Source organism: Labeo rohita, chromosome 17 (genome assembly GCF_022985175.1).
Source record: "Labeo rohita strain BAU-BD-2019 chromosome 17, IGBB_LRoh.1.0, whole genome shotgun sequence".
NCBI lineage: Eukaryota > Metazoa > Chordata > Actinopteri > Cypriniformes > Cyprinidae > Labeo > Labeo rohita.
In genome coordinates, this window is record NC_066885.1 from 18,586,289 (window position 1) to 18,611,261 (window position 24,973).

The 24,973-nt window shown below is 37.4% G+C and overlaps 1 protein-coding gene across 1 annotated transcript in view; it reads left to right on the forward strand.

The window, feature by feature from the left end:
- Positions 1-24,973, forward strand: part of mdga2a (MAM domain containing glycosylphosphatidylinositol anchor 2a) — a 194,019-nt gene that overhangs the window by 139,989 nt on the left and 29,057 nt on the right. Inside the window, exon 10 of the mRNA XM_051133144.1 lies at positions 4,900-5,048. Coding sequence (XP_050989101.1) covers positions 4,900-5,048 — 149 coding nt within the window. The remainder of the gene's footprint in view (positions 1-4,899; positions 5,049-24,973) is intronic.

Here is a 24,973-nt window from a genome sequence, read left to right on the forward strand (position 1 = left end):
ATTCATCACTGCATCAAATACACTACCTTTCAAAAATTTGGGTTCAGTAAGATTTTTTTTTTTTAACTATTTTTTATATATGTACATATATTTATATATATAAAAAGTCTGTAATGCCCACCAAAGATGCCAAGTTCTGTTTTGAAACTCTAAAAGGCACAGGCTGATGGGTCGTTAACACAACCTGATGATATTCACAGTGTTAAACTACTTGGCACAAGCTGATAGGTTAAAGTTGCATACACAGCCAATTAGCTTGCTTCTTTACATTTAAAAGACTGGTTAGCATTAACTAAGGTGGCTTTCACACTTGGCTCATTTGCTCCAGTCCAAGCCTGTGCGCCCTTGTTCCTGGTGCCCCCCACAGTGTTGGTCTGGTTTCACACTGAACTTGATTCTGTTGGACCCTGCCGTGTTTGCGTTCAAATTACGTCATCACATGCACGCACACCACATGATAGAAAACAGAACACAATTGTGTTTTTTAGTAATTTCGTGCTATTATGTTCAGCGGAGCAAACAACACTTGGGTTTACTGTTTGTGTGTCGCATTTAGACTGCTTTCTGCCATCTGCAAACAGACTATTTTGAGGATTCAACTGATTGCCATTCATTTGCCACTCCGTTTGCATTCACAACGCATGAATACACTGCAGGCTCACCCCTGATCGAATTCCAAGGAAAATCATCAACACTACACCTCTTACATGTGTTTTATTGAAATAAATACATTGTAATTGTCAAAAACGCATTCGCAATTTACTTCCTAAACAAGCGCGCACTCAGATCTGTGTTGGTTTCATATTCATGCAAAAAAATGCCACAGTTCAAGTGCAACCAAACTCAGGCCACCTCCTTCTTGGGTTCGGTACCCTGGTGCGCATTCGCATGACAGCTTTCACACTAGCCAGACGTCACACTACTCTGACGTAAATAGAACCCAGGTGCGCACCAAACGTGCTAGTGTGAAAGTGCACTAAAGCATTTCACAGTGCACTTTCAGAGTTCCTCCGAAACCCTCCACCTCCTTAGCTCCACCTGTATAGATCTGCTACGGGTTATTGTATGTGCTATTTGAACAGCAGCAATATGTCTTAAATACTCACAGCAACAAATTCTGCAAATGCGATTTCGTGTTTTCCTTTTGGAGTGTTACAAGCTGTTTGTGTATATATAAGATCTGTAAAGTTGCAAAGAATAAAGTCTTAAACCCAAAGAGATATTCTTCATAAAAGTTAACACTCAGCCACGCCTTCCTAAAATGGCCCACTTAAAAACACCCTCACATATTTAATGTATACGCAAAGTATTGTTATTCTCGCTGTAGTATTGTTGCAGCCACTGCCATGTTGTGGAAACGCAGTGTGTTTTTGTCTTGTCGCGCTGAGACACTGCATCACAACATAGTAAGGGGCGTAACATTTCGTCATACGCTTGAGGTATTCGGCCAATCACAACGCACTGGATAGCTGGCTAATTAGAGCACACTGTGCTTTTCAGACCGATGAGCTTTAAAAAACGTTGTGTTTCAGAAAGGCGGGGCAGAGAGGAACAAAAAAAATGTACAGCATGTGGAAAATAATGTGTTTTTTGCACCTCAAACTGTGTAAACATTGCATTACACCAAATACACAAAATAATGTTCTTTTTAGCAACATCACATGACCCCTTTAAGACATACTGCTGCTGCACAAATAGCATATATAGTAACCCGTAGCAGATCTATAAAGGTGGAGCTGGGGAGGTGGAGGGTTTCGGAGGAACTCTGAAAGTGTGCTTCGAAATGCTCTAATTAATGCTAACCAGCCATTTAAATGTAAAGCAGCAAGCTCATTAGCTACATATGCAACATAAACCAATCAGCTTCTCCCAAGTAGTTCAGAGCTGTAAATATCATCAATTTGCACCATCTAGAGTTTCATGACAGAACTTGGCATTATTTCTCTAATAGTAAGCTGAATTTTCAGCAGCTATTATTCCAGTCTTAAGTGTCACGTGTCTTTCATAAATCATTCTGATATGCTGATTTGGTGCTCATTAAACATTTTTTATCAACATTGAAAACATTTGTTCTGCTCCATATTTTTGTGGAAATAGTGATCCTTTTTTTTCAAGATTCTTTGATAGAAAGTTCAAAAGAACCCACGCACTTTTGAATAAAAGTGTATCTTTTTATTCAGTAAAAACAAGGGCTGTCAAGAGACTCACATAACCTTATCAATGTATAATTTAACGATTTATCTGCGTTAGTGTTTGCATGCCTTTTTTTAAGATAAGAAAAAAGTATGTGTACAAGACAAGGTCAAACAAATTGCAAAACAAGTACACGCCGTGTTTTTATTTATTGTTTGGAAGATGTATTCAAGGTCACTTGGTTAAAAAAGTCTGAGTTGGTTTGCTTCAGGGTGCCTGAAATGTGGGGTTGGTGGTCCAGTGGTTGGTGGGTTAGTAAGGACTCCCCACTGGCTGATGGCTGCACATTGCTAGGGAGGCAAATATAAAGTATTCATGTGCTGAGATTTAGTATGAGCACAGGTTCTTTGTCGTGACAGTGCTGTTATGTGTTTGACAAACACCAGGAACCAGCTTCAGTTTCACAAGTATTCACATCCCACAGGTCTCCTGTGTGGCCTTTGAAGCTCAAACCTACACAATAGTGTCTATATACACAGATAAACACACATATATCAAGGATTAGTGCTAGTTTTAAATAGCATTGAGGGTATTCATGGTATATCAGTGCCAAAAAAATTTATAGGTTATCCAAATTAATTGTAACATCTAATAATTAGCCATTATTTTTGTTGTTTTTCCATAATAAATGGAAGTTAATGTGTGACTAATTTTTTATTAAATTATTAATTTTATTTTGAGACAAATTTCACTTCAGTTGTTTGAGGCTGTTTGTTAGTTGCATATTTTATCAGTTTAGTATCTATTCAGGTACTAACGTACCTAATTCAATGCAGAATTTTAATATTGATCCAACCCTAGATCTAATGGATCAAAGGTTTGCACTTTAACACACGTATATTTCCATTATAGAGCATAGTGGACTTACTCTAAGAAATCTTGGCTGCAGGAGCCTCTGGGTTTCTTTTGCCTTTCTGCTAAGTGACAGCTGATCCATGCAGTACTGTCTTTCTCCATCTTAGGCTGATTTAAGAGACATGTGTTTATGATGCTCCTGCCTTTTCTCTCTACCTTCACTCAAGCATTGATTCCCAAAGGAGTCAAATTTATCCCTAAGCCTTAAGCAGAGTAAACTCGATGGACCCATTAGCATTGGCTCTAGATTTTTCCCTCTTAATAAGCTGGGGATAAAATAAGTGCTGGTGACAGCCCTTATCCCTGACCTGCAGACATCAGCAAGTTTTCCCTACCGCCACCTTTCCTCGCTCTTCTCAATATAACCCTCCAAGACGTTTCTTGGACACTCCGAATTTCTCTGCTTCTGGACGAAGTGGCCTGTCTGACTGAAAGAAGAAGCTGTAGAACTGTGAAAAATTTGAGGAAAAAAAATACATTTACAGAATTTTTATAGCTTTAATCAAGCTATTTTCTGCTATGTTTTTATTTTATAAATTGTAATCTTTTTTTTAATTTTGTGAAGTACCAATATAGCCAGTTACTTAGTTTTAGAAACAACAAAATTATCTTGTTCCAGGATTCAGACACACAACCTTTCAACCACTTAACCACATTGTTATTATTATTATTTGTTAGCTTTTTGTTGATATTTATTGTGCTGCCATTGAAATGCATTGTAACAACAGCTATTTTAGACATAAAATAGTTACATTTAATTTCATGAGCTGATATTGAAAGCATGTGTTCTCTGCAAATATTGTATTTGTTCTTTTTTGCTTTGATTGTGCAAGTGTTTTTTTAGCTTGGTGAGAAGCAGACAGGCCTTGACGCAAAACAGTTTTTTTCTTTCTCGTTTTCATATATTCTTTCATGGGCTTGTCAGCTTTCAGCAGATAGAGAGATGAGCTCTCCTAATGGTTTTGCTTTGTGTCTGTCTCCTTTGAACCTCTGATGGAGAGCATTCATCCTTTTTACCTGTTTTTCGCCAGCAATGGTTTGTAAATGCATCCACAGTATCCTCTAGCATCACTTCAGTGTACCAGACATTTGACCTGGCGGTCTAAACAGCAGACTGTTTGTTTTTAATCATCTCTAAATATATACAGCCTAATAGCAGTGAGACATTTTCCATCATTTTAAAGGAGTTGTTAAAGGGATAGTTCACCCAAAAATGACAGTTCTGTCATTAATTACTCACCCACATGTCGTTCCAAACCCGTAAGTCCTTTGTTCGTCTTCGTAACACAAATTAAGACGTTTTTGATGAAATCCAAGAGCTTTTTGACACTGCATGGACAGCAATGCAACCATCACGTTCAAGACCCAGAAAAATAGTAAAGGCATCTTTAAAATAGTCCATGTGACATCAGTGGTTCAACCGTAATGTTATAAAGCTACAAGAATACATTTTGCACACAAAGAAAACAAAATGACTTTATTCAACAATTTCGTCTTTGACACGTGTCCATGACGCGGCGTACGGGTTTGGAATGACATAAGGGTGAGTAATTAATGACAGAATTTTCATTTTTGGGTGAACTATCCCTTTAAGTCATTTAGACATGATTACTTTATAAAACAAAACTCTGTAGTTTACTTTTTGTCTAGATGATTTATGAGTTTATTTTTGATTAAGTATCAGGCTCCAAGCCAGAGGGAATTAGAAATATATCATCTGCAGCTTATAGCCAACACATGCTACAGAAATCTGTCTGAATTGTTTGTTTAATATTATAAAATTAAAATATGACTGTGACTGAAATAAAACAGTAAATAGTAATAAGCCATTATGTGTTTGTTTTGTTTCAGGTAAAGCCTATGCGCCCGAGTTCTACTATGACACCTACAGCGCCCTGTGGCAGAACAAACCTCGTGTCTATGGCTTCAAACTCCAGTGGACTCAAATGAATCCCAATGCGGTCGACCGAATCATGGCTTATCGACTCGGTATCAAGCAGGTGAGTGAGTCTGGATGTTTACTTAAAGATGATGTCAAGTAGTTACCTTCTTTTTGTTCTATCAGTGGCATGTTTGAGAATTCATACCAGATGTATGATGTCATTGATCTGTGGAAAATGTGTAACAGTAAAAAGCTGAAAAAATGTGCCAAGTTCTGAAATGTATTCATGTTGCATTCATGTGAAAAAAGTAATGACTCCAAAAACAGCAAGCGTTTTTGATTCAAATTATCTGGTCATTTAAAGGGATAGTTCACCCAAAAATGAAAATTACCCCATGATTTACTTATCCTCAAGGCATCATAGGTGTATATGACTTTCTTCTTTCAGACGAATACAATCAGAGTTATATTTAAAAATGTCCTGGCTCTTCCAAGCTTTATAATAGCAGTGAATGGCTGTTGAAATTTTGAAGCAAAATAAAGTGTATCCATCCATCATAAAAAGTACTCCACATGGCTCTGGGAGGTTAATAAAGGCCTTCTAAAGCAAATCAGTGCATTTGTGTAAGAAAAATATCCATATTTAAAACTTTATAAACCATAATCTCTAGCTTCCGCTAACTGTCGTGTCAGATTCTTCTTTTTGTCCAAAATGAATCGCATTTTTGAGGACCTAAATATGCTCGAAAAATCATGAAACTTTGCATACACAAAAGTGGTGAAAATTTACATCTAATATGGGTTTCAGAAGTGAGTGTGGCAAAATGGCTAGCGCCACCTATAAAATTTCAACGAAGTGCCCCTCGAGCTATGTTTCACATACATGTATGAATTTTGGTAGACACATGTCACACACCAATACCTACAAAAAAGTTCCTCAGTACGAAGTCCGAAACCCAACAGGAAGTCTGTTATTTTTAATTTTCTCTGCAAGTTTTGTGCCGTTTTTCCCATTTCAGGCGATCTACACCAAATTTGGTCAGTGTAATCTAAAGGCCTATGCAATGTTAAATTGCGAAGATCTTGAGTTTTCGTTAAAGGGAGTGTCTGTGGCGGCCTGACAAAGTTTGTTGTTCCACTATGGAATCGAAGGTGTTGTAGCTTAGCCATACAGTGTCCGAACTGCCCCAAACTTCACACATTCAAACACATCTGAAGGCCAATATTCTGTTATAGTCATAGCACCACCTGTTGGCAACAGGATACGTCATGCTTTGCACTAACTCAAACATACCAAATTCAATCTGCACCAAACTTTGACATATTCCTTCTATATTTACCACTTTAATTGCATATTGCCCACCGTCCGCTGTTTTCCCAAAGCCACCGGGTGGTGGTAAGCCCGGGTGTGAGGGCCCATTCAATGCTGCTAAGTTATATTTTAACAGCCACAATCAATGCAAATTAAACGCACCTTCTCGTCTGTGAAAAAGACTATTGGAGAAGGGCTGTGCTCATGGCAATATGTAATTGTTTATAGACTGCTCGCATCTCTATTGTTTTTGTGTAGCGTCCATGCTAATGGTACATTAGGCCTGTGTGCAGAATGGTGTGTACAACTGCTTATGAAGGCAGCGCTAAATTAGTATTGAGTTAGAACAAGTTCAACTGTCAACATCCTACACGTGTAGGATAAGTCAAGGAACATTATTAGGATTCATGAGAGACGTTTGTGGTTACTGTTGACGTAGTTCATGTCTGTGAAACAGATACGTTCTGTTTATTGAGTCGGGCTAATATTTGACCAAGAGCTTTAGCGGTCTCCGATGCGCTGTACTGTTCTGCCTCGACGCGTGTGGTCACGCAGAGCAGTGCGGTTGTCAATTACGAGTCATCATCGCACTGTTCTGTCACCCTCTCCTTCACACTTCCTCTGCTCAGCTGGAATGGCAGCGTCCACGGCCATTTATAATGACATCATGTGGGGTGATTTATTCCTTGTCAGATTCGCCTTTGCTAGTGGCTGCCTACTGGTGCTCAAAGTCAATGCAAAGTGTACGTATCACGTTTTGCCTTGCCATACTACTGTTGTTGTTGTTTTCATCAGGTCCTTTTCATTCCGTTACGTTTCCCTCTCCCTCTCATTCTCTCAGGCTTTTTGCTGTTTCTGTCAAGGGCTCTGCTTTGCTTGTGTTGTGGGATTGTATTAGTAGTAATGTTTACTAGTCTTAGCACTCTGCTTTTCATGCTCAAGGGATTGTTGAGCTTGAAATGACTTTTGTGTTGCGCATGAGCAATATTGGTTTCTAGGCCATGAACCTATTTTTAATAATATCATTTTAGGTTAAAGGTATCCACCTTATTTTCCCTGTAAGAGCGGCCGCAGCCATTTGTAAATTTATTGGTTCTGGCTTCTGGTCTCATCCCCGTCCAGCTGTCCAGCAATTTTTAGCTGTACAAAACTCATTTTGCTGCTTGAGGTTGCAAACTGTGTGTAGCTTCAAAAAGACGTAATAAAGAATTTCACTATTTTTAAACTTGTGGTCAAAATTGCAAGACTTCTGAGGTCATATGACTGCTTTCATGGCACTTTTGGTGTGTTATCTTTTCTTGCTGGACCTTTGGAGCTGTAGTCATTATCAACTGTCATTGTAAAAATCAGGAGAATATTTTGATTGAACTGTTCGGTCTAAAATATATTTTCATGGTTTTCAAAGATGTTTCTTATGCTGATCAAGGCAGAATTTATTTGATCAAACAATGCAGTAAAAACTGTAATATTGTGAAATATTATGACAATTTAAAGTAGCTGTTTTCTATTTTCTATTTTAAAATATTTTTATTCCTGTGTCGAATTTTAAGCAGCTATTACATCACAGTCTTCAGTGTCACATGATCAATAATCATTCTTATATGCAGATTTGGGGCTCAATGAACATTTATTATTATTGTCAATGATGAAGACAGTTTTGATGCTGCTTAAATGGATAGTTCACCCAAAAATGAAAATTTTGTCAATAATTATTCACCCTCATGTCGTTCCAAACCTTCATCTTGAGAGCAAAAATTAAAGGGGTCGGATGCCCATTTTCCACAAGTTGATATGATTCTTTAGGGTCCTAATGAAAAGTCTATAACGTGCTTTGGTTACAATTTCTCAATAGTAGTTTTACCATGTCAAAATCGGCTCTGTTCACAGCAACCCATTTTGTTGCATGCTCCTTTAAATGCTAATGAGCTCTGGTCACCCCGCCCCTCAGTAACATCACACAGACAAGATGTTGAGATGATGGCTTGATTTGAAAAAGGGGATATTATGTAAAGGGATTAAATAAAAACCACTGGGTGGATTTTTATCATTATATGGTGGTTGTGTACACACACTGCCAACACACATTTATGTTCAGACAACATGTAAAAGTGCATCCAGTGACCACTTTAAGATCGTTTTGATGAGAGCTAAATTCATTATTTTTGTTGTCTTTACGCACAAAAAAATATTGTCATAGCTTTATAATTCTACAGTTGAACCACTGATGTCGCATGGACAATTTTAACAATGTCCTTATTACCTTTCTGTGCCTTGAACATGGTAGTTGCATTGCTGTCTATGCAGGGTCAGAAAGCTCTTGGATTTCATCAAAAATATCTTAATTTGTGTTCCGACGATGAACGAAGGTCTTACGAGTTTGGAACGACATGGCGGTGAGTTATTATTTTTTTAGCTGAACTATCCCTTTAATATTTTTGTAGAAACCATGATATATTTTTTAAGGATTCTTTTATAAATGCCTTAATTGATTAATTTAACTGACCCCACACTTTTGAATGGCAGTGTATTTTAGGTTCTCTAACTGGTCACTATTTCTTATTTTTTAAATCACTTTTGACTTCGCTAGGTCATTTTAATGGGTCCAACTGACAAATTCCTTTTTAAAACGACAAATATATTTCATTCTCTCTATTTATGTTGGGTCATAATAGCTACATGTATAATGCTTATAAAAGAATCAGCAAAATGGTGTTTGAAGCAGTTGTAGATGCAAAATAGCATGTCACACCGCGGCATGCCAACTACCCATCTGCATGTGTCCACTGGAGTGTAATGATCTAGTGGATGGACTGAAGAATCAAAAAATAATAAAATCCAAGCCTTCCATAATGTCCATGTAGTGTAGCCGTGCATGTCCTCCATTAGTTTTGCTAATAAATAATTTGAGGCATGTAGCAAAAAGCTGACTTTTTTTCAAAAGATGCACATCACAGGCTTGAAAGCGAAAGGCTCCATCCATTTGAATTCAGATGATCATTATTTCCCAGCATCTGTCACATTTCATATTTACCTTTATCAGCAGAAAGCATTTAATTCATTAACTCTAAAAGAGAAATAACAGCATGCGTGTCATTTGCACTATAGAGAGGACGCCTTGTACTATCCTTGATGACTTCCCAACTGAAAGCACACCTGGCACTGCAAAGCGAAAGAGAGAGAGAGTCAAAAACAAGAGAAGGGGCAGAAAACTAATTAACAGCTGTGTCCGGTGGGACGAAGCTGCTGTAATAAGATAAGCTTTACAGGAGAAATCAAGGATGGGACCCTAGCGAACAGAGGTTAGCTGTGTGAAGCGATTGCGGGGGCGTCCGTTCTGTGCTTTCGTGTGTCTGTGTGCACGTGTGGGTGTGGAGCTGTGTTTTGTGCCTGCAGTGGGTGGTGATTGACTCATCTGTTCTGATCATGATGGAGGAGTCTGGCCTCTCCGCTAATTCCTTATATTCTCTCTCTACACGGCCCCTGCGCATCCTTTTTTGTTCGCCAACTGTTGTTCTGCAGTTTATTTGTTCTGTTTAACATGCCGCTTTTCCCCTACGTGCTCATCCATCATGTTGTCTCGCCTGGTCACCTGTCGACGCGAGCGCCGAGCAACGCTCTGTGGGCTCGTCGCCGCTTTGGCTAGTGACATTTCCAGGACGCGACGGGCATGGGAAGCCTTAGCCTGACAATCCTAAATGAGAGGGTTTGGAGTGCGCGCAAGCTAACGGAGACGCTGCCAGCCAAGCATATTAGGCAGCGCTTCAGTGCCTAACCCTGGGACGGGCAATTTCACTGCGGGGGTCTGGCGTGTTTATGGATCCCCTAGGAATGAGATTGCTTACCCTTGCTTTTTATAGCCTTCATGTACTATATTAACACTCTTTGAGGCTGTGAACATGGACGGAGTGATAAAAACGATGATTTTGAATATCATTTTTTTCTTTTTATGTAATTTCTAGTAAAAAATGTTGAACGGTGTAACCTGCGAGCGGGATTCTTAAATGTGCGTTGCTTGGTGGATAAGAGGCTTTCAGACTGATTGCTTATAATTTCCTTTCGTTCTGTTCAAAATTATAGTGGAGAAACATATATTCCAAATAAAGAGATTCAGTAAGAATCAAAGCATTGGCTCTGTTTAAACCCGGTTCATAAAACAAATAGTTCCGGTCCTTGATTCTGATTGGTTGAGCCGCTCATTAAGCTGTTGTAAATTACTCTACAAACATACACCTGAGGAACTACATTGTTTGGTGGAAGAATACTGTTTTTATTTATATTATTACACTTTATTTGCCTTTCTTTTAGGAACTCTGCCTCACGTCGTGCCTAACACCCCTTAGCTGTTATAAATTCACTGTACACCACGGCTTCTTGGGGCTTATTGCTTCATTATAAAACGGATAGTTCTGGTCCTTGATTTTGATTGGTTGAGCCGCTTTCAAAGTTGTTGTAAATTACTCTACAAACATACACCTTTGATTACTTCTGAGTGTTGCTTGGCAACTTGGCAACTTGAGGAACTACATTGTTTGGCAAATAATGTTTTTATTAATATCATTACACTTTATTTAATACATAAATGAAATAAACCGTTATATAAAAGCCCCGTGAAGCTAGGAGGTTTAGCTGTTATACATTCACCATCAACCATGGCTTCTTGGGGCTTATTGCTTTAATAAAGATCTTCTGTGGTCACTTGTGATCTGATTTCAAGGAGATTTCTTGACTACTACATCAGTGTGTTACTGCATCTTGATAAAGCACAAAAAATGCACATGACTGCTTTAAAATATACTTTTCAAAATAAAATTTGAATCTCCTCACTAACATTTTGTAAAACGCTTGCTGTTTTAGTCCCTGCATGCTGATGTCAAGCAATCCAGAGACAGTTTGTGAAGTCTTTTGCTTTTTTCCTGTTTTTTAACCTTAAAAACAGAATGTTTTCCTGTAATTTAAAAAGATAGTTTTTCCAAAAATGAACATTCTGTCAATAATTACTCACCCTCATGTCATTCCAAACCTGTAAGAGCTTTATTCATCTTCGGAACACAAATTAACATATTTTTGATGAAATCCAAGAGCTTTCTGACCCTGCTTTCTGACAGCGATAGAACTGACAACTAATCAAAGCCCAGAAAGGTAAGGACATTGTTAAAATAGTCCATGTGACATCAGTGGTTCAACTGTAATTTTATAACGCTTCAAGAATACTTTTTGTGCACAAAGAAACAAAAATAACGACTTCGTTCAATGATTTCTGCTCCACGACCACAGAACCGCAATGTATGCATGTAGTGCTACTGACACAGGAGCCAGCATTCTCTTGAATGTGCATGAAGACTGACACAGAAGAGAAGAAATTGTTGAATAAAGTCATTATTTTTGTTTTCTTTGTGTAGCTTTATAAATATTTCAGTTGAACCATTAATGTCACATGGACTATTTTATCAATGTCCTTTCTACCCTTCTCAGCCTTGAACGTTGTGTTACTGTCTATACAAGGTCGGAAAGCTCTCGGATTTCATTAAAAAAAAAAAAACATTATAATTTGTGTTCTGAAGATGAATAAAGGTCTTCTAGGTTTGGAATGACATATGGGTGAGTAATTACTGACAGAATTTTCATTTTTGGGTGAACAATCCTTTCAACCTGTTCTACAGCCTTATGTAATTGTCAAAGATTAAATCCTTGTGTTAAGCACGATGAATGATTGACAGGTAGGTAGACAGCCCTTGTATGTCATGGGACAACACAGACACATGTACACTCCAAAAACTGCTGGGTTAATTTTGCAACCCAGCGCTGGGTAAATATTGGACTAAACACATGCTGGGTTATTTTGACCCAGTTGGTTGGGTAAAATGTTTTTACCAAACATGCTGGGTTATTTTGTCAATTTTTGTTTAAAAATTATTATATTGCTGGAACTTATAAAAAACACAGAATTACTAGAGGCAACAGCATTAATCAAAAGATGAACTTTTATTATTAAGCAAGAACACATGAACAAAATACAAGACAAATTGAATATATTTGGGTGAATACAGCATAGTTTACAATATTACATTTAAACTCGTTTAACAAGCATTTAAAAAATGTAACATTTTAAAGTAGCATTTTAATTTTAGTGTATTCAACCGTTCTCTGTAATCAGTTTTTACCAAAATAACGCTAATTCTGATGCTGGTGTGTTGCTGAAATCTTTTTTTCTTTAAGACTGGTAATAATTTATTTAAAATGCAAAGTTAGAGAAAAATGTAAATTATTCTAAGCTGAATCTGAAAGATGCCATGCTGACTCCATAACCTGCCCATAAATAAACAGTATTGAGATTAGAGAACATATTTTCATATCAAACTAAATTAAACTCAGTACAATAATGAATTAAATCCATTTATTTTATGCACAGCAAAAGGCGTTTCCATCCTGCGTTTCCATCTTGTCTTTATGTTGCATTGTGCAAAATAATACAATTTACAACACAGTTAAGACTTTATAAATTAAATAAAATGTACACAAAACTTTTATTTCGCTGAAGAAGTGCACCAAATCGGCAGCGCTGAGAACCACTTTCTCCTGTAGAGGACTCAAAAAGCCTGTGCTCTGACTGTAACTCAGCAGCTGGGTTGTTTTGTCAGAGACAGGTTCAACCTTTACAACACAGTTAAACCTTTATAAAATGAATAAAATGTAGAAAACTTTTATTTTGCTGGGTAAAAAAAAAATATTAAAACACAATAAATGACCCAACAAGTTGAACCCAGCATTTGGGTTAAAAAATAACCCAGCATCTGGGTAAAAATATTAGAAATAATCCAGTAAAAAGACCCAATGGGATGAATCCAGCATTTGGGTTAAAAAAAGTAACCCGGAGTGTATTTAGCAGATTACATGTAAACATGTAAGCAAGGGTTACAGGTGTCAGTAGTTTCTTAAGTTAGCCCATTTGTGCATTTTTGGTTGCAGTGATAGCTAGGATAAACATACAACCACATGAAGATTTAAAGAAAATAGAAATTCTGTCTTTTGTTCTGATATGCAACCAGGTCCATAAGGATTATTAACGCCACTAGAGCACTGGTCTCACAGCAGCAGTAAAGGCCAGCATGCAGCCATAGTTATGAGCAGCCCTAATGTTTCTATGACCTCATTTTTCACTACACAGCCTACGTACTTCAAGTTTAACGAGCCCTCTTAACATTTTTTCTGTGCTTATGGCACTTAACACACTGTTAAAAGTCATCCTAACTTAGATGACATATAAGGTTACACCTCTGCAGTGCTGCAAGTTGCTTCAGATTTACTTTTAGAGAATGTTATATAGCACATTGTATAGCGATTCATCTTTCATTAAGGGGATTTCAGAGTTTACTTTAATAGGAATTAAGTGTATTTAATGATATTGTGTTTAGCACTATCTTTAGCTCCCAGGCTAGAGGAGAAATACAAGCCTCTTTTACTGCTGCAGTCCAGCATTGTTTAGTTTTCCAGCCGTGGTAAAGGCATTTGCACATAAAGCTCCCAAATCCACATTATAGAAATCTAATTCCTCTGAATTCCTGATAGAAGACATAAACCAAATTTGGCTCCTGAAAGTGTGAAGTATACAAGATGTTTGCTGTGGAAAATACTCATATTGTTTCTCATTTCAAAAGCCTTGTTATTGTTTTTTTTGTTTGTTTGTTTCTTGCGGCCCTTAAATCCAGTTCAGGAAATATTCCATTTCATATTCAAGGTTTCAGAGTTCGTTTCCTCATTTAAAATGAACTGTTTTCTTATCACAAGTGAATACATATCACAATTATCAATTGGTGCCCAATGTAAAATAAAGCCACGACGCACCTGTGGGATGACAGGTGACCCTCAGTCCCCGTTTTTACCCCCAAGAACTTGTTGTAGCGTGTTTGAATTGCATTCATGCTGTAAGTGTGTCATCATATCTCTGCAATGTTTCAACAGCATTGTGAGAATCTTTCTATTGATCATACTTTCCATGTAGTGCTGAGATGAAGCCTTTTACCTCAGGCTGCTTCTGGGATTTTGTTCCACGTTACTTGCTCACTCTGACTTTAAAGTGTTGAATATGCCTGCACTACTTTTGTTTTTAAGCAAACTAAGTCCTTTTTTTTCTCCAATGTTAAAGTACATACTCCTACACTATTTTAATGTGGTTTCCCAACTGGGATTCATGGGGGAACTGCAGGGGGTTTGTTATTAAATAAAATAAATCATACAATTGTTCACTATCATTTTTATTTATTTATTTATTTTTTTTTTTTTTTATGTAAAATAAGAAAACTTAAATTTTCTTATTTAAATGACTTAAATGTAAACATGAAAATTGTTGCAAGATTAACTTAAAATCTCAGGGGTGACCTAAAGTAAATATTTCATTCCTGTAAATATTTCATTTTATAAAACCCCTGTCCTAAAGGATGGCTTGTTATGATGGAAAACATTACTCTGTTTATGTGAGCAGTTTGATATGTACATTTCTAGTTTGATCAAAGGCATTTGGGGCTGAACTGCCTATAAAAAGTGGAAAATTGACTGCTTTATGTGCATACTTTTATAAATTCATTCATTCAACTACTGGCTGATGTGTTTTGCCAACAAAACTGAAAAGCATTTTATCGTTTTGGCAAGCACTATTTTGATTGGCTGATTTTACACAAGGGCATACAAGGATTTTAATCAGTCCATCAGAAAATGATGTTGTCTTTGAAGGTAACTTTTTGTTTCGTAGACACCTGATAGCAATATTATTACACACACACACACAAAAAAAAAAAAAAAAAAAAAAAAAAAAAAAAACATTTTGAAAGATTTTCTTGATCTGAAGTCATTTGGGGTTGAATGTTTTGTTCTCCATCTATGGACACAAACATTCTTCGAGATTTCTTCTTTTGAAGACATAATGGTAATATGTGATCTGATGACATATAATGATTCTGTTCTATTCATGGAGTCTGGATCTCAGAGTCAGGGCCGCCCTCCGCCTTCAATCCCTTCTGCACACTCACATAGTGCTGCTTCAGTAGTGAACTCAGCAGGGCGCACTTATCAGATCTCTTCCCCCACATGACTTCCTCTTTTCCCCTCTGGTCTCAAATCCCATACTGTTCGCCCTCGTAATTCCCTCTCTGATAACTTAACGTCTGTCTCATTCATTATCATACATATATAGATCAGTAACAGGCGCTTGCCTTCTGAAATTTTTACACCTTTTTTTTTTACACCTTTTACTGTAAGTTACACTATCAACAAAGAAGTAATGTTATAATGCTGCTGTATGTTTACATAAACATGATTTTATAGTATTTACTATATATGATACCAATTTAAATGTTTGGGGTTAGTAAGGTTTTTGTTTTCTTTTATTTACTTTTATTCAGCAAGCATGCATTAAATTAATCAAAGGTCACATTTGTAATGTTAGAATGTATTTTGATTTTAAATAAATGCTGTTCTTTTCAGCCTTCTATTCATGAAAGAATCCTGGAAAAAAAAACATCCGTTTCAACAAAAATATTAAAGGGATAGTTCACCAAAAAATTAAAATTACCCCAAGATTTACTCACGCTTAAACCATCCTAGGTGTATTTGACTTTCTTCTTTCAGGCAAATGCAATTAGAGCTATATTAAAAAAATCCTGGCTCTTCCCAGCTTTGTTTTTTTTTATGGTAGTGAATGGGTGTTGAGATTTTGAAGCAAAATAAAGTGCATTCATCCATCATAAAAAGTACTCCACACCACTGTTCAATCTGACAGGCATTTTTTATTTAGTCTTAGTCTTTATCTCGAGAAGAAAATGCTTAGTAATCTTAGTCACATTTTAGTCATTTGAGTCTTTCATAGTTTTAGTCTAATTTTAGTCGACGAAAGTCATTACATTTTTGTCAACTTTTAGTCATTACTATTAGCCAAAATGTAGTTACCAACATTTATTTTGGTAGCTATTTTGTAGTCTTCAAACAAAAATAGTCATTAATTGTTCTGTCTTTATGCCAAATCAATTAAGCTTATGAGAAATTTGAATCAAGGATTGAATTTAGAAAAACTGGAATAAATTATGACAATTTTCATTTCTGGGTAGAGAATTTATTTGTAAAATTATTTTTCAGATACAGTAGGTTTACTTAACGTATACATTAATTTAACATCTTTTTTTGGTTAACATTAATGTCACACATAGGTATTTCATTAGGAATACTGTCCCTTTAAGATGGAAGGCATGCATGTAATAGGGCTGTTCGATTCTGAAAATTTTGGAATCGAGTCAGATTCCGATTCCTGGTTCTGGAATCGACAGGATTCGATTCTTGTTTTTTTAGATTGGAGGAACCTAATTTCACCATCACAGTAAGAAATAAGAGTCTTAGAAAGTAACCTCTTCATAATATGAAGCTTTGTTTTTATAAATTATGATACATTTCTGTATTTACATTATTTTTTATCTGCATTGCCCATGAAATTAGTCATAGCCCACAGCAGTGTACATGCGTTTGTTGCATGAATGAAGACATGTACAGTTCAGCTGAGTGATGTTTACTTCAACCGTATGCTTGCACAAAATTGACAAACTGTACTCTGAAACCAGAACATTAACAACAACATTGATATGAGAGCTTGTGGTTTATCTGTGAGGCAGACGCAGTCTTGGCTACTTATCTGTGCTCTCAGCGCTTTCAGAATTATCACAAGCTGATAGAAAAGGTTAAAAATAGCATTTTATTTAAGATGGAAATAAGATCATGACCCTCAATCACGTCATGATCTATTCTGTTGTGCAGCACTCATGTAAACAATATAAGCCACTTCCACCGTAAAATATCTTCTGAATCATTTTTGAACTGGTTCATTAAAACGATCTATCCGAAAGAACCTTTTTGTGGAAACGAATCAGACTTCTAATCACTATTAGCGAGCAAGAGGCAAATTAATAAGTGCTTAACGGAAGGCTGCATCCTCAAACTCAGATATGCTCAGTACCGACTCAGTACCGACACTTTTTTTTCGTGAATTGACGTTCAGCGAAGTTTGATGACAGCTTTTATATGATGCAACCGTTCGTTTGAGAGGCGCCCATCTATAAGCTTTGTTTGAACTGAAAACGGTTCTGAATGGGGAGTCGATTCCCCCTGACGGAATTGATTCCAACCTTTGGAATCGACTCTCGATTCCCACCGCCTCGGAATCAAGGAATCAATATTTTTGGAATCGATTCCCAGCCCTAGCATGTAATACTGACACATTCAGTTTTCACCCACCTTCTTGGCTTATATTGAAATCCTCTGACATTTTTCTTTATGAATCCTCGTTTTGTACTTCTAATTTGTGACCGGTGGTTTGTTTTGCTCTCTCTGCTGCGTCTCTGCATTCGCTTGTCAGCGCATTCGTCTACATCCTACTTTATCCGCTGAAACGCCACTCTCTTGTGAACGCGTGTACAACAGTTAGTGAAAGCTAGAGATTACGGTTTATTAAAAAAAATGAATTTTTTTTTAAACATATGCATCAATTTGCTTTAGAAGGCCTTTATTAACCCCCTGGAGTCATGTGGAGTACTTTTTATGATGGATGGATGCACTTTATTTGACTTCAAAATCTCAACAGCCATTCACTGCCATTATAAAGCTTGAAAAAGCCAGGACATTTTTTAATATAACTACGATTGTATTTGTCTGAAAGAAGAAACTCATATACACCTAGGATGGCTTAAAGGTAAGTAAATCATTGGGTAATTTTCATTTTTGGATGAACCATCCCTTTAAGCAGCACATAATACAGTGAAGACCGAAGTAATGGCTGCTGAAAATGCATCTTATCCATCACAGAAATACATTTCATTTTTAAATGTATTAAAATTGAAAAGGGCTATTTTAAATGTTCCACATTATTGTGTTAACTGTATTTTTAATCAAATTAATGCAGCCTTGCTGAGCATAAAATTCTTAAAACCATTAAAAAATCTTATTGCCCCAAACTTTTGAATGATTGTGTAAGTCTGATTTTCAGTATTTTTAGTTGGTTACTTGTAGTTTGTTCATCCATTTCCTCCAGTTTGGTTGATGTGAAACGGGCATTATCATATTAACATGCTAATTAGTCAGTCCCAGCTCTCAAGTGACTTTTCACTTGTCTCACTATTCCCACCTCACATGCACACTTTGGGATCTCAGTTGGATCTCATAGAAGGCAAAAGAAACCTTGCTCAGGTTTGAAGAGTGTTACCTCCAAGAAATGAACAGTTTCTGCATTATTCAGTCACATATTTTGTAATATTTGTTATATTTTGGTTACATTTTTTATATTTGGCCTCCTTGGAGAAATCGCAACTGATGCAGATACACAAACATACACATACACCATTTGCATGCTAATGCAACATCAAGGCCTCCACACGGTGAAGATTCAAGGACACACTTCTGCACTTTCATGCACACAGTTTCACACTGAGACGCACACACTGCTGACGTGTTTCTCTTTCAATCTGTGACGTAATGACAGTAGGGCCACCTTTTCACGCTATGAATTGTTTGTGGAGAGGGACAGCGTGCTAGGATACACTTCCACATTTACAGTACCACAACAAGAATATATTCATCTCCATTGCAGCAAATGATTTATGTCCGTACTGTTGCAAACAGCACTCGGCAGTCATCAGACTGGCCCACAGGCTAATTCAAAGACTTGCCTGACATCGACGCGTGGCCGTTCTCTGGAAATATGCAATTTACATTACACCGGATGAGGCATCTAAAGATACAATGTCCTTGGGCCTACGCGTGGGCTAACGTTAGCATAAAACCTTATTTACAAACGGAGCTCGTTGTTATTAGTGTGCATTATGACAAAATAAGTCTTGTGTGAAGTCTTATTACCGGGGGCACGCTGGAGCGGTTACACTGATGAAAGCGATTCATATTTTGCATGCGCAGGTATGCGTGTATGTGCATATAGTTTGTTAGCTTCCAATCTCTCGCTCTTATTTTGAGTTAGAACTCAAGTAAACATCCATTTTTCAGTCTCTGCTGTTTAAAAGGAAAGAAACTGAAGCAAATGTCAACAGGGGATTTGTTGTATCATGGATCTAAACTGCATTAGAAATGCAGCGGACACAAACTGACATGAAAGGATTAGTTCACCCAAAAATTTAAATCTGCTGAATATATACTCACCCTCAGGCCATCCAAGATGTAGATGAGTCTGTTTATTCATCTGAACAGATTTGGATCCTCTGCAGTGAATAGGTGCCGTCAGAATGAGGGTCCAAACAGTCCAAAAAACATCACAGTTTCCACAAAAATATTAAAGGGATAGTTCACCAAAAAAATGAAAATTACCCCATGATTTACTCATGCTCAAGCCATCCTAGGTGTATATGACTTTCTTCTTTCAGACATGTACAATCAGAGTTTTATTAAAAAAAAAATGTCCTGGCTCTCCCCAGCTTTATGATGGCAGTGAATGGGTGTTGAGATTTTGAAGCAAAATAAAGTGCATTCAGGCCATCTGAGATGTAGATGAGTTTATTCATCTGAACAGATTTGGAATGGGTGCCGTCAGAATGAGGGTCCAAACAGGTGATAAAAACATGACAGTAATTTATTACAGTAATCCATCTGCATATTTGTATAAGAAACAAATCCATCATTAAAATTTTTTAAGATTCAAACCGTTGCTTCTAGCTAAAACATGAATCCTTTATCCATAACATTGCTTTCTCCAGTAAAAAAAAAAAAAAAACTTGTCTGAATCAGGAGAGAAATATGCACAGATCAAGCACTGTTTACAAGCGAAAACAGTTTCAGAGGGGTCAACTTTTACATGTTGTTTGGACATTAATGTGTGTTGGCAGTGTATGTACAAATCTACCCTATAATGATAAAAACCCACGCAGTGGTTTTTAATTAATCTGTAAAAATAATATTCCCTTTTTTGAATCGAGCCATTCTCAGATGCCTGTCGTTGTGGCGTCACACCCACAGAGGCCGCTCCCACAATAGTTGATTGACATGAGCGTTTTACCTCAGATCAGCTGTAACAGTCCGCCCTCTTTGTTTCGTTGCCGGAGCAGGGATGTAAGTTAGACAAGAATATCTCCATTTGAGCGATTGAGGTGTTGTGTTGCTGGATGTAATAATGAACATAGTGGTCTTCATTTACTCCCGACATCTGAGCCGCTGAAGATGCAGTAGATTACGTTTGTTTGTGAGTCGCCTCCCGATCTACGTATAACCATCTATGTTCGCGCGAATCATTCGTGATCCAGCTTCACTTACAGCAGAAGTGAGTAAAAGGGTTTTTTTATGAATCTTTGCGATCACCTTTCCAAATAATGTGCTAGTTAGCAAGTTTAGCGGTTAAATGCGGCTAAAGTAAACAGGCTCATCTCTCCACAGAGAGAAGAGAGGGGCGGGGCAAGCAGAGCTCATTTGCATTTAAAGCAGCCTCAACCAGAATGAGATGATTGTTGCAGAGCTCATTTTGGCAAGGTAAAAAGTGTGTCATTTTACACAACCATTGAGAATTTTTAACCAAAGTATATTATAGACTTTTCATTAAGACCCTAAAGAATCATATCAACTTGTGGAAAATGGGCATCCAATGACCCCTTTAAACAAATGTGTTGGTGGATTTTGATGTGAGAGGACAACAGGGGATCACTGAAGTGTTACTATTGATTATGGGCTCATATTTTGACCAGAAACATCAAAAGTTAAAACGCCTTGATGCATTTGTTTCTTACAAGCAAGCAACTTTTCACTTCACAAGATATTAAAGGAGAAGCTCACTTTAAGAACAAAAACTTACAGATAACTTACTCACCCCCTTGTCATCCAAGATGTTTTTGTCTTTCTTTCTTCAGTCGTAAAGAAATTATGTTTCTTGAAGAAAACATTTCAGAATTTTTCTCAGTATAGTGGACTTCAATGGTGCCTGCGAGTTTAAACTTCCAAAATACAGTTTCAATGCAGCTTCAAAAGGCTCTAAACGATCCCAGCCGAGGAAGAAGGGTCTTATCTAGCAAAACAACCAGTTATTTTCCAAAAAAAGTACAATTTATATACTTTTTTACCTCAAACGCTCGTCTTGTCTATTCTGTGTGACGCATATGTGAACTCTGTGTAATCTGGGTCAATACATCTAATTTTCTCCTCAAATTTCAAAATTGTCCTACATTTCTGTTTTACCTTTTTTTGTAAAGGGCATTTGATCTTCTTTGTAAACACCGGGTTGGTACTTCTGCAGCGAGGTAGGACAATTTGGAAGTTGGAGGAGGAAATGAGATGGAGTTTTTCAACATACCCAAACTGTATTGACCCGGATTACACAGAGTTCATGTTCGCATCACAGAGCTAGACAAGACGAGCGTTTGAGGTTAAAAAGTATATAAATTATACATTTATTTAGAAAATAATCAATCGTTTTGCTAGATAAGACCATTCTTCCTCAGCTGGGAGCCCTTTGAAGCTGCATTTAAATTGCATTTTGGAAGTTTAAACTCACGAACACTGTTGAGGTCCACTTTTTGGAGAAAAATTCTGGAATGTTTTCCTCAAGAAACATAACTGAAGAAAGAAAGACAAAAACATCTTAGATGACAAGGGGGTGAGTAAATTATCTGTAATCTGTTATCTGTTGTTCTGGAAGTAAACTTCTCCTTTAAAAGATGGATTGGAGTCGTGTGGATTACTGTGATGTTTTTATCAGCTTTTTGGACTCTCGTTCTGACAGCACCCATTCACTACAGAGAATCCAACGGTGAGCAAATGATGTAATGCTACATTTTCCAGATCTGGTCAGACGACGAAACAAACTGGAATGGCCTGAGGGTGAAAACATTTTCAGCAAATATTAATTTTTGAGTGAACTTTTCCCTTAAATGCACATGGGAAGCATCATTGAAATGCCAGTTTGCATCACTAGTCTATATTTAGTGATCCTATGTTGCTCATAACTCACAATAAAGAGAGTTGACAATGCTTTAGCGTGCCATAGCATGTTTCCCAATGGAGATATAGAATAGATGACGTTTCTATGTTTAGCATTTGCCATGCACGTGACTCATGCATAGATGTAAGCCAAGGTTTTAGTGCTGCAGGGTGGAAATACTTAAATATGCATTAAGGAGAATTTTGAGATGTTCATAGATCAGCAGTGCGTCACCTTTTGAACTTGTCCAGCAGAACCTGCTGTGAGGAAAGTTTCGGTTTAATTCATGAAACCTTCTGTTTGAGATCAGCACATCTTCACCTTTGACCTTGTTCGTAATTAAGCTGGCTATCCAAATAATTTGATTTCATAAACTTAGTGTATTAACACTTGCAAAGAGTTCTTTTATTAACTTTCCTTAGGTTGCCCCCAAGTATGCACAGAGAACAAAATCATCATAATTTGCTTTAATTGCCATGTTTTGAATTGCAAATCAGCCCCCTTTTTTCCTTAGATATCTTCGATCAAATACTAATGAGGTTCTTATTTACACAAAATATAATTTCCTTTCTCCCATGTGGAGTTGATGTATCTCAGTGCACAAAAAGGTGTTTAGGTTAGAATTTGCATAAGGGCAGAATGTCTCGTTCTCTTCATATCAAGCCCCCATCCTCCCTTCATCCCCAACTCTTTCTCTGCTCGTCTTTATACAACAAGATTTGCTGAACGATGTCATGAATGAGAAGTGAGCCCAGTTGCCATAGCAACAAGCCATTTTACCTCCGACCGGCAACATATATTACAATGCAGAACAAAAAAGGTAGAACAAATGAGGCAAAAGTACTTTCGATGAGAGCAGGTGAATTGGGATGTTTTTACTTTGTGTTATATTTGAATCGCAAAGACAGCTGTTATTTAGCGAGTGTAGCACCCACCTCGTGTAACCAGCAAGTTCCAGTGCCGCTAGAGAGATTATTTGACCTTTCCTTTTATTCATAAGAACAGGGATGGTGAGTGCTGATGTAGCAGTGCTGTAGAAGATCATGTAGATTTTCATTCAGGCTGACTACGAATTTCAGCGCTGATAGCGTAAGTGCAGTTTGTTTTTCCTGTGGATTACTGGGGCAGTTCCTCTTCAAAGGTTAACACAGATTCGTGTGGGGTTTTTTTTAATTAACCTCGCGTTTTGAGGATAATGTTTCTCTGTTTCTCGGACCAAAAGAAGAGGCCTGTGTTCCTCTCTCTGATGATGGTATTTGAATAAAGGTCATGTTCAGAGGAAGGGAAATGTCAGGTTTGTATGTAATGCAGAATAGCCAAAAATGCCTTAAATTATGCTGCGCGCTCGAACGCGAGTGGCGTAATTGTGCTCGGTTTGATTCGCAATCAAAATTCGCTGCCAAACTGCAACAGACCCGAGATTTACCGAGAGGGGAAAATATATGCGGTTCAGAGCACAGATGGTTTACAGAAAAACCAGGAGGGAAACTCGAACGCTGTATTCGGAATTCTTAAGCTATGATAATGAGTAGAAGATGAAAATTACTTTATAAAAATATAATAATGCTTCTCTCGCGAGTGACCCCAGAGGAAGCCTTTGGCGCTGATTGTGAAACTTTGCGTTTTCCTTCTGCTGTTGGCAGCTGTGCCACATGTGTCTCAGAGTAGTGTTGTGATGAACCCTGTCACGATGTGAATCCTCACAGAATAGATTACTGGCCTGAAGAGAAGTATCATATGCTGTGTTGTTTTGCCAGTACTGTAGGTGTTTTAAAAAATACAGATTCTGTCATTGTTTACTTACCCTCATGTCATACCAAACTTATAGCACTCGGATGCAAAATTCACTTTTAAACATGGTGTTTGAATATAAATGTGTCTTTGCGGTGTGTGGACACAACCACCCTACGATGATAAAAAATCATTCACTCCTTTTTAATCTACAGGAAACATCAATACCCTGGTGAAAAAAACAGCATATGCTGGTTAGGTATGTTTTGGTGCTGGTTTAAGCTGGTCCTTTGCTGGTTTATGCTGGTCCTTGACCAGCAACATGACCAGCAAAAACCAGCATAAACCAGCTACGGACCAGCTTAAACCAGCATCAAAACATACCTAACCAGCATCCCAGCATCAAAACTTACCTACCAGCATATGCTGTTTTTTTCAACAGGGTAGTCTCAATTATCAAATTGTTTTGATTTTCCCACGACTGTTGACAGACTGTCCTTAGCCAGTTGTGCACTGTCCACCATTTTCTGCGTGTTTGAGCAGCTGTAGCAACGTTTCGTAAGCAGTAAAGGTGGACACAAGTCTTCATTTCCTCACAACATTAGAGCCACTGAGAACGCAGTGCATTCGTTTTGTTTTTAATAGTAATGTGCCACCAAATAAACAAAAAAACAGAAGAGAGGAGTGGAGTGAGCAGTAGCTCATTATCATTTAAAGAGACATGCTGTGACAAGGTAAAAAGGATGTTGTTTTACACAACTATTAAGGAATTTAAACCAAAGTATTTTGCAGACATTTCATGAAGACCCTAAAGAATCATACCAACTTGTCAAAAATGGGCATCCATTGTCCCCTTTAATGTACTGTTTTTGAATATATGTTATATTTAAGGGATAGTTCACCCAAAAATGAAAATTTAATGTTTACCTGCTTACCCCAAGGGCATCCACGACGTAGGTGACTTTGTTTCTTTAGTAGAACACAAGCGAAGATTTTTCATTCAAACCGTTGCAGTCTGTCAGTCTTATAATGGCAGTCAATGGGACCCACGACCTTGAGA